The sequence below is a fragment of the Triturus cristatus genome, chromosome 3_2, assembly GCF_964204655.1.
Source record: "Triturus cristatus chromosome 3_2, aTriCri1.1, whole genome shotgun sequence".
In the NCBI taxonomy this organism is placed as follows: Eukaryota; Metazoa; Chordata; class Amphibia; order Caudata; family Salamandridae; genus Triturus; species Triturus cristatus.
This window is the reverse complement of record NC_140584.1, coordinates 403342587-403356428: the sequence shown is the minus strand read 5'-3', so window position 1 is coordinate 403356428 and position 13842 is coordinate 403342587. Positions and strand designations below refer to the sequence as shown.

Here is a 13842-nt window from a genome sequence, read left to right as displayed (position 1 = left end):
AAAAGTAATCATGTGGAATTCGGAGTTTTAAGAACGAATTCCGGATGTTAAGCCTCATTTCCAAGTCAGGAAATAAGAGTAAGAGGAATTTTGCACTCCTGGTAAATATCTCACCCAGGTTAAAAATACTAATTGGTTGTGGTAAATACCCCACCCTGTGCCACACAGCTAGCTTTTGGAAGGGTATGTGTGTCTGTGCATGTGGGCAGTGTGACTGGAGAGTACTGCAGGACGGCAGCAGGAAAGTAGAGAGGGGCTTAATGATTCAAAGGGAAGCCTTTCAGAAATGCCTCTGTTTGTATGCCTAAAACATCCTTTCATGGAAAAGAGTTTCTTGCTTTTTACAAGTGGTCCCAAAATGAGGGGGGCATGCTGAAATGAACAAATCGCAGAATCTCTTTCATCAATGCCTCTATTTGTATGCATAAAAAATCCTTTCATGGAAAAGGGTTTCTGGCTTTTTTTACAAGTGCACCCACAAACAGGGGGGAATGCTGAAATTACAAAATCCCAGGATCTCAGGAATCGATCAAATATGCAAAGTAGTGTCAGGTTGTGAGAGAGAGCCACTTCCTTTAGAGGAAAATAAATAAATAAATACATTTGAAATAACCAGGCATGGCTACAAGCGCAGACGTCACTATCAAGGATTCAGGTTTGAGTGAACAGAGCAATGCCAGCATCTACAGATAGCTGCTGCAGGGCAGTGGGCCTGGCATGCATGGCTTGGGATGTGACAACTCCCATGCAGGGCAGAACACACATGGTATACAGTAGTCATGGTACTAATGCGCCCCTTCAATCGGACATTTTTAAAACACCCAGGTGCTCTTTATTCTGGAGTCCATAAGGTGTGGAAGACCAGAGATACACGAAATGACATGATGCAAAGGAAGGTCTGCAATGTTTTTACTGCATATTCAGTTTAAAGGAGGTCATTGCTGACACACGTAACTGAATTTTGATAAGCAATTACAACCAAGATGAATTCTAATTATTTGCAAAACCTGTCACCCTTTTCACATACACAATTGCAGTGATGGCAGAATTATTATATTCTGTGTATGTTAATACGGAATTCACTTCTGAGATTTGTGCTCTGGATGGATCTCTTGTGCAGCTACACGTCTCCTGCTGTTCAGAGATATGTTCATGAAAACATTTGTCAAATTAATAATGCAATTTTGAAGCGGCCCGAATACAAGGAATGATCACGGCAGCATACAAATCTAAATGTTTAGAACCTAGAATATTTCCCTCACAAATAAACCACTTCGAGGAAAAAAGGCACTTCTTCCTCACTGAATGAAAAATGTATGCTGGGAACAAACTGTGTGGTATATTCGATTTAGAATTTGAGTCTTGGACAAGCTTGGCTTAGTCAGTCATCCAGATATGGGTACACTTGATCCCCTAGCCTTCAGAGAAGTGAAGTATTTGGTAAAACACTTATGGATGGTGTGATCTTCATTTGCGGTGTCATTCTCCAGAACAGACACTCACCTCAAACCCCTAACTCCTGTAATCATCTCTGTAATGGTTCATAGAGACTATGGCATTGTGCACTCAATTATATCACTGTGTTTGTAGTGGATATCAGTGCCAAAAGCATTACAGAGTGGACTGATGTGTAGTGCAAAAGATTGTTTCCTTGGGGTCTACTTTACAAGAAGACGTTTAGCTTGTTGCTAGGCCACATATTAACCAGGAAACTGTTTCGATGAACAGATTGTGGAGTTACTTGTTCTTATATCTAAGTGGGTACAATTTCATTGTTGGAGTTTGTGGGCTTTTACCACAGCCCTCTAAAATGAACCCTCCTCTAGATGTCCTCTGAACGTTGACAAAGAACACCTGCAACTACAGATGCTTTCCTTAATCTGAGGCATGGCCACGGACCAGTGACTGGCTTGAAACCTGGAACTTTGCAAACTTTGTTTCAGAAGTTTGTCTGTTCACAGCCAAAAGGGCTTTCTGAGGATATGACAGATGCGCCATCATGTTAAATCTGTAGAAACCCTGGCTACTTTATAATACTCAAAACTTCGTCCATACTTATTTTCAGTCCATTGGTTACACTCGCCCAAGGCTAGTGGTGTATCAGTCAGTAAAACTGAGATTCTTGAAGTTGTGAGCCACATTATATTTCCTGTATGCACTACTACTGTGTCTCTTTTGAGTACTTCATCAACCAAATTGTTTTAAATATAAACAACATTATAATTCCTAGCTGGAGAAAGTTATTCTCAGCCACAACATCAAGTTCGCTCATACCGGAATTTGTCTTGAGAAACACTCATTAGGATTTTTAACATGCTTCAGGATGAGTAATGGCAGAGTTTACATTTTCAACTGTAACACAAGTCCTACTTGCTCACCTAGCAAGTCTTTCCTGAATCTAATCATCATACTGGGCAACACTGGGCGCACATTTGACATCCTGCAGGTTCAACGATCTGTGCTTGATGTAACAACTATACTGAATTCAGGACAAGGTGTTTCCTTCTAGAGGCATGGACAGAAAAGGGGGCACTAGCTCTTTAATTCGGAATTGGTGTGTAAGGGAATCGTGTGGGTTTTTCAAGAAGTAAGACAGCGGTATAGTCATATCAATGTCTGGGCACACTCCATGTTGGTCATGCTATACATGTTCTACATGGTGTTGGTCATGTTATACATGACAATTGAAACAAGGTCTTGAGATACGGACTGAACACAAACAAAGAAGTTGAAGTACAGTAATTCGAATAAGAAGGAGTTAAGCAGCTTGCACAGAGAGTATACCTCCTCCCATTAAAACTATTATAAATAAGGGAGTCACTGAAAGGCACTGGTTTGCCTTTTTGAGGGTAGGAAGGGGCTGAGGTTTCATGGCGGTACTGTGGGATAAGGCTATGTCCGGTTAACCTTTTTTTTCTAAATATTGTAAGCCAAGGGAGGCGTTCTCTGCCATCACACACATGATCACGGTTTCTGTGACCACAGATCAGAGTGTATTGCTGTAGACCTGGCATAACTTTACTTCAGCATCTACCACTCTTACGCTATGCTTTTTAGACAGTACTGCAAGGGAATGTCTCAATTTGTGAATTTGAATCTTGAACTAGACTTTAGCACCTGCATTTAGAACACACTAAACTAAGTTACAAGAAAATAGTTATTATGACAAAAAAGGAATTTGATTAAAAAAGAGCAAATTAATTCAGGCAATTGCCTCATAAGAACTCCATCTGTTTCAAGAAATGGTCTAGCAGAAAAGCGAAACTAAAAAATGACACTGGGGCATCAACTCTTTAACCTCACCAAACATCGCAGAGACCGTTCGTCTTCTTTACCAAAGAAAGTTGACAAAGTATAAATTTTTTTACTGCCCTACCCTTGCATAATTCCTTCAGATACTGAATTCCTGGGTTCCAAAACAGGTCCAAACATTAGTAGTGCTGCCCCCAATGATGTATCTGATGTCCAATTAGGTTGTCTTAAAATGTATCTTATGTGGATATTCAGAAAATCTGGAAAGGCTCCCACATTCCTGAACCTTAGACACGCCTGGGCTGTACCCAAAATGAAAACTACACAATTACTCGCAACCAAATCAAGTAAACATTCTCAATGGTCTTCTGCTTTGGAAAAGCCTGACTACCTACCTACCTTTTCTCTCTCCCTCGCTCTCCCTCTTTCTCTTTCTCTCTCTAAGAAGGTGTTGAAGAAAGCAGAAAGGGGTACACTGCACGGAAAAAAACCATCATGATAATTGGCACGGACACGCTTGCCACAGTCTCAGAGAAGTTAACCTCTGTAAATGTTGCCTGATCTGCCCTCTCCAAGTGGGGTTGATGCCTATTGAGCGACAGTATAGAAAGCTCACACTGCTATGGACGATTTCCATCCCTAAGGCTCTCAGCCAGATATCGGGCAAGATCAACGCAAATTTATTTAGGCACCTCCAAATCATTCTGTCTCATAAATTCACAAGGCTAAATTATCACCAGATCCGGATACAGAACCTTCCTCCTTTAGCCACACATTCCTTCAGTAAGAATGATTAGCAATGGCATAGTTTTACTCCAATTGCAATAAAATATCTAGTGTGCTAGAAACGTCATCTTAGGGATTGCAGTGAGATCAGAAGGAAGCTTAATGCAAAACCTGGGTCAAACTCTTGGATGTGTCCATCAGCAAACAACTTAGTATCACTGCACAATTCACAAGCCTTATTTAAATCACAAAAATATTTTTGGCTTGAATTCAGCAGGTTTTTGAAATTTAATGTCTATAGGTTGGGAGAATTTCCCATAGTTCCACTTGGTCTAAGGAGATTGGAAACCGGTTCTTCACAAGCCATCCATCATGGATAACAGATCCTCTCCTTTGGTAGTTTTCTGGCTTGACTGTTCTTCACTCTTAAATTCTTCCATAATTCGAGCAAGCTCACTGTTCCTTTGTTGATCCTGAAGAGAAAAACAAAAATGTTCAGTGTTGTAGAAAATTAAGAACATTCTTTCGTTAGCAATACCTCACAGTCTAAGTTGAAAGAATTGAAACACAACATAAACCAAATAATGAACACATTGGTATGTAACAGAATTGAAAGGCACAAGGGACCTCAGAAAGAGTAATTATTTACAAAACTGTAACGCCCTGAACGTCTCAGGATCGTTTAACAGACACGACAATGAGGACGCAACCACTTGTGAAGGGTTAGTTCTTTTAATGAAGGCAAATAAAATACAAAGAACAAACAAAAGTTATAGTCACTGGAATCCTCCAGGCTAAGTACGTTACCAGCCCACAGCACGGATGGTCCTAACCGTCCTCTGCATATACGCCGATCCCGGCGTATGCCAACAGAGGGCAGAAATGAAATGGCCGACAATGCCAATCGGTAGGCTGTGAGGGGCACGAAGAGTGTTGGGGAGAATCGAGGAGTCAGGGAAACACCCAGCCGGGGTCTCTACCTGAAGGGAGCAGCCGCTCAACCTCTTCCTCAGACTGCACCGGGACGCGGAGTCACCTCCTGGTGATGCGTCACCGATACCCCAATCACAAGCAAGAAGACTGAACCGAGAGCAGCCGCTCGATCGATCCTGTGGACTTCCGAGTCTGTAACGCGGCAAACACCTCCTGGTGTGCGTTACAGCTGGCAGTCCCTGTGTCTCTGGTCGGGCTGGGAGTTACGACTCCAACCAGCAAAAGCGCCACTGCGCTTGGACTCAGCCGAGTCAAAAAGCGAAGCTCAATGGTTGACCGGTAGAGCTTCCGGGTCCTTCACAGGTGACGATGGGGCAAGACACGGCCCAGGGAGTAACGACTCGACCTACCTCCGTTCTTGCCTTACTGGAGCACCACTCCGGAACACTGCTCTTCACGAAGCAGGTACGTCGGTGTAAACACAATATCCGACAGCCTTGTACCTCCCGGTTCCTCCCTTTATAGGGCGTGTTTCCCTTGAGTTATGTAACAGCTCTCCTGTTTACATAAGGGCGTGTTTCCCTTGTATGACAGGAATTCTTGACAGTACATCCTCCCTCTCAGCGGCTCCCCACGGGTCCAGCGCTGGCAGGAAAACGCCGATGGAACAAGGAGACCAAGCGCGGAGCATGAACCCCTTCAGCCGGTTCCCATGAATGCTCCTCCGGGCCATAGCCTTTCCACGCAACCAGGTACCACAGCTTCCCCCTGCGCCATTTGGACGCCCGTATGCCCGACACTTCATACTCCACCTCCGACTCCACGCATACCGGCCTAGGTGTCCCAGACGGCTTGGAGGGTGCTGGTTTGAGCAATGATACATGAAAGACAGGGTGTATCCGCAATGACTGGGGCAAGCACACCTTCACGTTCACGGGACCCATACACTTGGTAATTCGATAGGGGCCCATGTACTTGGGATGGAACACACTGTTCTTTCGAAACCTCATGTTTCTTGTGGATATCCAGACGTAGTCTCCAGTGCGGTACAGTGGCCCGGGCCTTCTCTTCCTATCTGCCGCAGCCTTGTATCTTCTCTTGGCCTCTATTAGGACAGCCCTTGAGCGCATCAACGTGTCTTTTATGTGTGCCACCCTGTCCGCTGTGGCGGGAATCCTGTCCTCTCTGAACGGATGTAGAAATGGCAAGAACCTGGGATGTTGGCCATAGTTGCTATAGAACGGAGATGACTGTGTGGAGCTGTGAGTGGCGTTGTTATAGGCTATCTCTGCAACCCATAGCAAGTCGACCCATTCTTCCCTGCCCTGGTCCACAAAACATCGCAGATACTGTTTGAGCGTTTGGTTCAGGCGCTCGGTTTGGCCGTCCGTTTGAGGGTGGTAGCTGGTGGACAGGGCGGTCTTAACATGCAGCGCAGTGCACCAAGTCTTCCAGAATTGCGCAGTAAACTGCGACCCCCGGTCCGACACGATCACCCCAGGTAATCCATGCAGTCATACCACATTCTTTAGGAGTAGTGACGCCAATTCCCCGGCCGTAGGGACTCTCTTGCAGGGGATGAAGTGCCCCATTTTCGTCAAGTAATCCACCACCACCAGTATTGCCGTCATCCCCTGGTCTACCGGTAGGCCCACCACGAAGTCCAGTGATATGCTATCCCATGGTCGATCCGGGGTCGGAAGTGGATGTAAGAGCCCTTGGGTTCGGCCATGGTCGGCCTTCATGGTAGCACACGTAGGACACTCCTGTCCCCACCTCCTGACATCCACTCTCATGGTTGGCCACCAGAAATGCCGTCCCATGCTAGCCACCGTTTTTTCAAAGCCCAAATGACCTGCGCATGGAGAGTCATGGCACCAGATGAATGCTTGTTTCCTTAGCCTAGGCGTGGGTATCAATAGGCACCTGCCCTTCAGGGGTATCCCGTCCTTCAGCTGCCATTCTCTGTGACTGAGGAGCCACCTCCGCCATGCGAATGACCTGATCCCTCTCTTTATTCCCCTCAGGAAAGTATCCGGTTGGATAACCCCCAATACCATCCTCGGGGAAATGATGGAACGCTCGGTTGCAGGCAATGGTTCCTTAACTGCAGATTGACGGGACAGGGCGTCCGCCTTCCGGTTTTCCGTCCCCGGCCGATATGTGATGCGGAAGTTGAACCCCGCAAAGAAGATCATCCACCGCAGCTGCCTGGGAGAAAGGTGTCTAGTGGCCGTCATGAACTGTAGGTTCCGATGGTCCGTGTACACCGATACCACATGTCTTGCCCCCATCAACCAATGCCTCCATTCGGTGAAGGCGTCCTGGATTGCGAGAAGCTCCTTCTCCGCAATATGGTAGTTGCGTTCGGCGTCGTTGAGTTTGCGGGACATGTACGCAACGGGATGAAGCACCCCTGTGTCGTGGTTGCGTTGGGACAAGATAGCCCCCAGCGCCACATCCGACGCGTCCGCTTCCACCACGTAGGGGAGATCCGGATCGGGGTGAGCCAACACCGGCGCCTTACCAAAGGCGCTTTTCAGGGCCTCAAAGGCTTTGTTCGCTTCAGGGGACCAGACAAACTCCTTGGACTTCCTCAGTAGCTGTGTGATTGGGGCCACCACTCCTGAAAATCCATCTATAAACCGCCTGTAAAAGTTGGCGAAGCCAATGAAACTTTGGACGTCCTTCACGCTTTGGGGCACCGGCCATTCTTTCACCGCCTTGATCTTTCGTTCTGCCATCTCCTGTCCCTCTGGACTCAGCATCACTCCGAGGAATTCCACGGATGTGACGTGGAAGTCACACTTGCTGAGTTTACAAAACAGCATGTTTTCCCTCAGCTTTTGGAGCACAGCTTTGACGTGGTGTACGTGCTCCTCCACACTGGACGAATAGATGAGGATGTCGTCGATATATACGACCACGTAGATATCCAACTCCTCTCTGAATACCTCATTCAAAAAGTACTGAAAGGCTGCCGGGGCGTTGCACAGACCGAACGGCATGACGAGGTACTCAAAAAGGCCGAACCTGGTCTTAAAGGCGGTCTTCCACTCGTCTCCGTCCCTCATGCGCACCAGATGGTATGCCCCTTTCAAATCCAACTTGGTGTAGATACGAGCTTTCTTGACCTGTTCCAGAAGTACACTGATGAGAGGCAAGGGGTACCGATTTTTTATGGTTATCGCATTCAATGCCCTAAAGTCCACACAGGCTCTCAGCTCCCCATTAGCCTTCGGGATGAAGAAGAGTGGCGAGGCGGCCGGAGACTTGGACGGGCGGATGAATCCTAGCTTGAGGAGTTTATCCAGGTACCCCCGGAGATGCATGTTTTCAGGCTCCGTCAGAGCATACAGCCTGCCGCTGGGAACGCTGGCCCCTGGCACCAGGTCGATCTGGCAGTCAAACTGTCTATGTGGTGGTAGCACTTCCGCCTTCACCTCATCAAATACATCCTCAAAACTGTGATAAGCCTGGGGGAGAGCCACATCTTTTTCTGCCGCTGTAGCCACCGTCTGACTCCCGCTCTCATCTGCGTCAAGGGATTCCGTTCTTATTCCACAATGCAGGATGCAATACGGTGACGTCATTTCGATGCGATGTGTTGGCCAATCCACAAAGGGGTTGTGTTTCTGTAGCCACGGCAATCCCAATATGACGCCATATTGGGGCGCTCGGATGATGTTAAAATCGATTTGTTCCAAATGGTTCCTCCCATATCTCATCGGAAGGACCCCCGTGTGCTGTCCGATGGGCCCCGTCACCAATCGCCTTCCGTCTACCGCATAGACGTCTTCGGGTACTGCTTTGGGAAGAAGCACTAGCCCTAGCCTGCATGCCTCGTTGTGGTCCATAAACATGCCAGTGGCCCCTGAATCCACCATGGCCACAACGGGTATCCACTGGTCATGCACTCCCACGTGCACCGTGATAAACAGGTGTCGTTGTCCCTTAGTGACCGAGTTGGAAAGTGAAGGGATGGATGAGTGACTCCGAGATGCCCCTTCTCTGGTCTTGGAGTCCTCTAGTTTTCCGCCGGTATGTCCACCACGGCTGTTACCGACCGGTTGGCCCGATAACGTGACGTCTTCGGTTTGGCAGGGCATTCACGTACGTAGTGGCCTTTTTTGCCACAATATAGGCACAATCCTTGTTTACGGCGTGACTGTTTCTCCGTGGCTGTGAGGCTCGCTCGTATTGCGCTGATGTCCATGGGTTCTCCCTTGGATGCGGTGGAAGTTTCAGGACTTCCCACCGTCACATAGGATGGAAGGGATTTTCCTTTTCTCCCATGATCCCCCTTTCTTTCACTTAGCCTATGTACCAGCCGTAATACCAGGTTGATAAGGCCCTCACATGTCTTGGGTTGAGGGTCAATATGAGCCACGGCGTCCTTGAGCTCATCGCACAGCCCTTGATGGAAGAGCGCCGTCTGTTTAGCAACAGGCCACTTGGTTTCCGCAACCAGCCTTCGGAACGCGTTGAGATACTGCACCAGGTCGTTGGATCCCTGTCTCAACTCAAGCATTTCACGGTCCGCCGTGTACGAGTCAGCCCTTCTGTCGAATACCTTCAGGAATTCCTCGCGAAAAGCACCCCAATCACATAAGAGGGGGTCGTCCCTGCTCACCAGAGGTACGGCCCATTGTGCCGCGTTTCCAGCTAAATAGGATATAAGGAAAGCCACACGAGCCTGACTCGTGGGGAACGCCTTTGGTTTGCACGATAAATGTAGCGCCACTTGTGTGAGGAATACCTGCACTGTGTTAGGATCCCCACTGTACCTCTCTGGTGTTGCCAAGGGGATGGCTACCGGCATTTCCACTACTACCGCAGGGGTCTGGTTCGTGAGGGAGGTGCTGGGCGTGAGCAGGTCCGATTGGATAGCATCCAGTCTGGCTTTTACATCGGCTGTTTCTTGCCTAGAGGCAGCCACTTCAACTTGCATGGCCGCTAAAGCAGCCAGCACATCATCAAGTGTTGCCATGTCTGTTATCGACCGGGAGACAGTTAGTGTTATTAAGGTCGGATATTTTGTAACGCCCTGAACGTCTCAGGATCGTTTAACAGACACGACAATGAGGACGCAACCACTTGTGAAGGGTTAGTTCTTTTAATGAAGGCAAATAAAATACAAAGAACAAACAAAAGTTATAGTCACTGGAATCCTCCAGGCTAAGTACGTTACCAGCCCACAGCACGGATGGTCCTAACCGTCCTCTGCATATACGCCGATCCCGGCGTATGCCAACAGAGGGCAGAAATGAAATGGCCGACAATGCCAATCGGTAGGCTGTGAGGGGCACGAAGAGTGTTGGGGAGAATCGAGGAGTCAGGGAAACACCCAGCCGGGGTCTCTACCTGAAGGGAGCAGCCGCTCAACCTCTTCCTCAGACTGCACCGGGACGCGGAGTCACCTCCTGGTGATGCGTCACCGATACCCCAATCACAAGCAAGAAGACTGAACCGAGAGCAGCCGCTCGATCGATCCTGTGGACTTCCGAGTCTGTAACGCGGCAAACACCTCCTGGTGTGCGTTACAGCTGGCAGTCCCTGTGTCTCTGGTCGGGCTGGGAGTTACGACTCCAACCAGCAAAAGCGCCACTGCGCTTGGACTCAGCCGAGTCAAAAAGCGAAGCTCAATGGTTGACCGGTAGAGCTTCCGGGTCCTTCACAGGTGACGATGGGGCAAGACACGGCCCAGGGAGTAACGACTCGACCTACCTCCGTTCTTGCCTTACTGGAGCACCACTCCGGAACACTGCTCTTCACGAAGCAGGTACGTCGGTGTAAACACAATATCCGACAGCCTTGTACCTCCCGGTTCCTCCCTTTATAGGGCGTGTTTCCCTTGAGTTATGTAACAGCTCTCCTGTTTACATAAGGGCGTGTTTCCCTTGTATGACAGGAATTCTTGACAAAAACAATCACCCCCATTTGCCCACCCCACAAATAACAACTAAAATGCGATAAACTGAGTGTCATTCCTACTTCAGAAGAGAACTAAAGGAATACACCCCCACACAATTCCCTAAAAATAAGAATGCTTCTGCCTACATCACAAACACACACATGCACACAGTGCTAAGGGTAATCCTAAACAGAGTCCTAACCCATTCTAGTTACTCCATATTTTTATGGTTTAATTATTAAAACTATGCACACACTATCCTACGAATACAAAATAAGTGGAAAAGAAAAACCCTGCACATTTTATAATAATCGTCTTATTTTTCATACTGCATGCAGCAATGTTGTATGTTCTCCTATTCAAAACAATAAAATGTGTACAACAAAATTCATCCGGGGGCGGGCTCAGCTGGAGCCCAACATGTGGCATCTTTTGTATGCTTTGACACATCCTTTAGGGGCCCTGAGAGCAGCCAGAGAACATATAAGGATATCGGAGACACTGGTGCCTTGGAAGAGGGCCACCATCTGACAAACCCAGCAGTGGCCGAGGGTAGTGTCTGAGATGCCTCTTCCAGGATGATTTGCGGTATCAGGTTCAATTGTGCAAGAACGATTTGAGAAATGGCTGGCAGTGGCACCCCTTAAGGCCCACTGAATGGGAAGAGTCCTCGATGGGGTGGAAGTGTTGATCTACCAGAGTAACTGGGGCAACCCTGTGGTCTCAGCCACACCAGGGCGGAGGCCAACACGAGTGGTCACGGGGGAGTGCAGGAGGTGAGGGACTGATGTTTGGGAACGCAACAACGTCCATAAATATGTCTCCCAGTTTTCCATTTTTATTGATTTGTACAGGTAAAGATACACAAAAAACAATGTGTTTCCTGGTAGTGCGGCCACCACGTTGAATACACTGTGTATTGAGGTGCCCGTGTTATACTAATGTGAACGTGTTGCATACATTTTAAATTAAAGGTATACGTTTTGAATATTACATTTTTGTGTAGTTTAAGTTTGGTTTGTAGATAAAGAATAAATAAAAGTATACTAATTTAAAGATGGCGCATAATTTATAAATTTTAGGTAATACTCTAACTCCAGAATTTGTACTGTTTGTGTATTTTAAGTTTCTCTCATAGCATAGCACATAGAAGTAGGTTTTAGGCTGTTGTGTTGTCATATGATATTTCCACTATGGTAGAAACGTTCACATTATTCTCATTGTTAGCAACATGCGTTTGTGCTGTTTTAATAATAATCTGTGTGTTTTTTTTCAAAAGTGTTAAGCAACAGGATGAGGCTGTTGAAATAAAGCACGTTCAATCATAAAGTATCCTTCTCTTAAAGTACTGCTTGGTTGTGATACTATAAAGAATGCAATTGGGTTTGATTTACCACTGCATCTCTGACCCTTTGTAAAGGATTGTTAGTAACCCAGAAAGGACAGACACCACATCTACAATATACTGAGTGGGGTTGTGTGGAACTACATTAACCTGTTTGTCCACATTGAAGCGTAGGTACACTGAACTAATTTGTGTCAAAGCAACAAAACTGTAGAAGTTAAGCCAGAGACTTAGTTTATGCAATAAGGGTGGACCAAGGGTAAAGGCAACAGTAAATGCTGAGCAGAGCGATTTGAAGAACAGGAGTTAATACGAGGTAAGATAACAATGTTACAGGCCATCAAAGCAATGTGCTCAGAAATTACTGAACAACCAACCACCTTTGAACGAGCAGAGAAAGCAGTTGAGGACAAATTAGAGTGACTGATGAATGGAGTTGCGACCACAGAGAGAGATGGCGATACAATACAAGGAAGACTGCAAACACTAGAGAGCCAGAGGTCGTCAGATGCACTGAGAGAGCTAGAGGCCTTTGGGGAAAGGAAGATCGAGGGCATGACAATGCTTGACACGAACTGCTCAGAGAACCTTTCCAGAGGAAAACAAATAAGAGGGCTGAGTAACTCAGGAGATAGACCGAGACTTGAACTGTGCACAGTAATTGGTGAAACATTAGGCATGGAAGAGGAAGTGATACAATCTGAGGTGGAGAAAGTGTTTAAACTAGCACAAAAAGTGATGCGGGACAATAATGGCAGAGGCAGCAATGTAATGGTCAACACTGCTACAGGCTGGAGAGAAAGGATACTGCAAGCATCAGTTATGAGAGGACCAGTGATGTTTGGAGATCCTAGACTCCTTTTCTTTCCCAATCTCTGCCAGGTGACATTGACAAGGAAAAAGGTTTTCAAGGACGCGAAGTTCAGCTTGCTGGACAGCATTACCAGAGAATTAGTGGATCTCTCATTGAGGCTAAAGGTGGACTTTGCTGGGAAGAAATGCATGTTCTTATGAGTAGACTTGGCCATACATTTCTTGGGAACTTGCCTTCACAGTGGGGACTTGTTGAGGAAGCCTGAATACTGTTTGATGTTGAGCAACATCGTGGAGACCGGTGGTACAGGGATCCTCTCGTTACAAATTTGTATTCTCTTTTCTGTGTCTCTCTGCCTTACCTTTCCCCCTTTTTTTTTTTAGCAAAAGGGCTAACAATGATGATCAGAAGTGTCTTTAATCTGGATGCAGATTATTGTTAATTACAGACTTTTTAAAGTTCAATAGAATTGGTACTTCACTAACAATATTTTTTTTTAACTCACACTCTAAACAAACAGAATAAAATGGAAGGGTAAATTGCAAAAGTAATCAGCATAATTTTCATATTCACATCAGTTTTACACTAACTTATCAAATGTAGAGCCATTATGTGATGATAGCCCTACACTACTTTTTATTTTATTGTACTATAAATGTGTTTATTTGTGCGGACTGCCCCATAAGAGGTACTGAATATTTTCAAGCCAGGCAGCACGCTGCTCTGGACCCCAAGGTTACTGGTTATTGTTTGTTGTTGGTTACTGGAATTAGTCTTGTGTTCTCAAGTAAGCCAGTCCATGCATTTACTTCAGTTTTTCATGGTAGACAATCAACAGGCTTTAGGTGTCATTATTAG

General features: G+C 46.5%; 1 protein-coding gene across 1 annotated transcript in view; it reads right to left on the bottom strand.

Annotated features, from left to right (window-relative positions):
* Window positions 1–892: 892 nt before the first annotated feature.
* OSCP1 (organic solute carrier partner 1) overlaps window positions 893–13842 on the bottom strand; it is a 132326-nt gene continuing 119376 nt past the window's right edge. Inside the window, exon 10 of the mRNA XM_085647925.1 lies at window positions 893–4451. Within this exon, the coding sequence (XP_085504051.1) occupies window positions 4335–4451 (117 nt within the window). The 3' untranslated portion in view covers window positions 893–4334. The remainder of the gene's footprint in view (window positions 4452–13842) is intronic.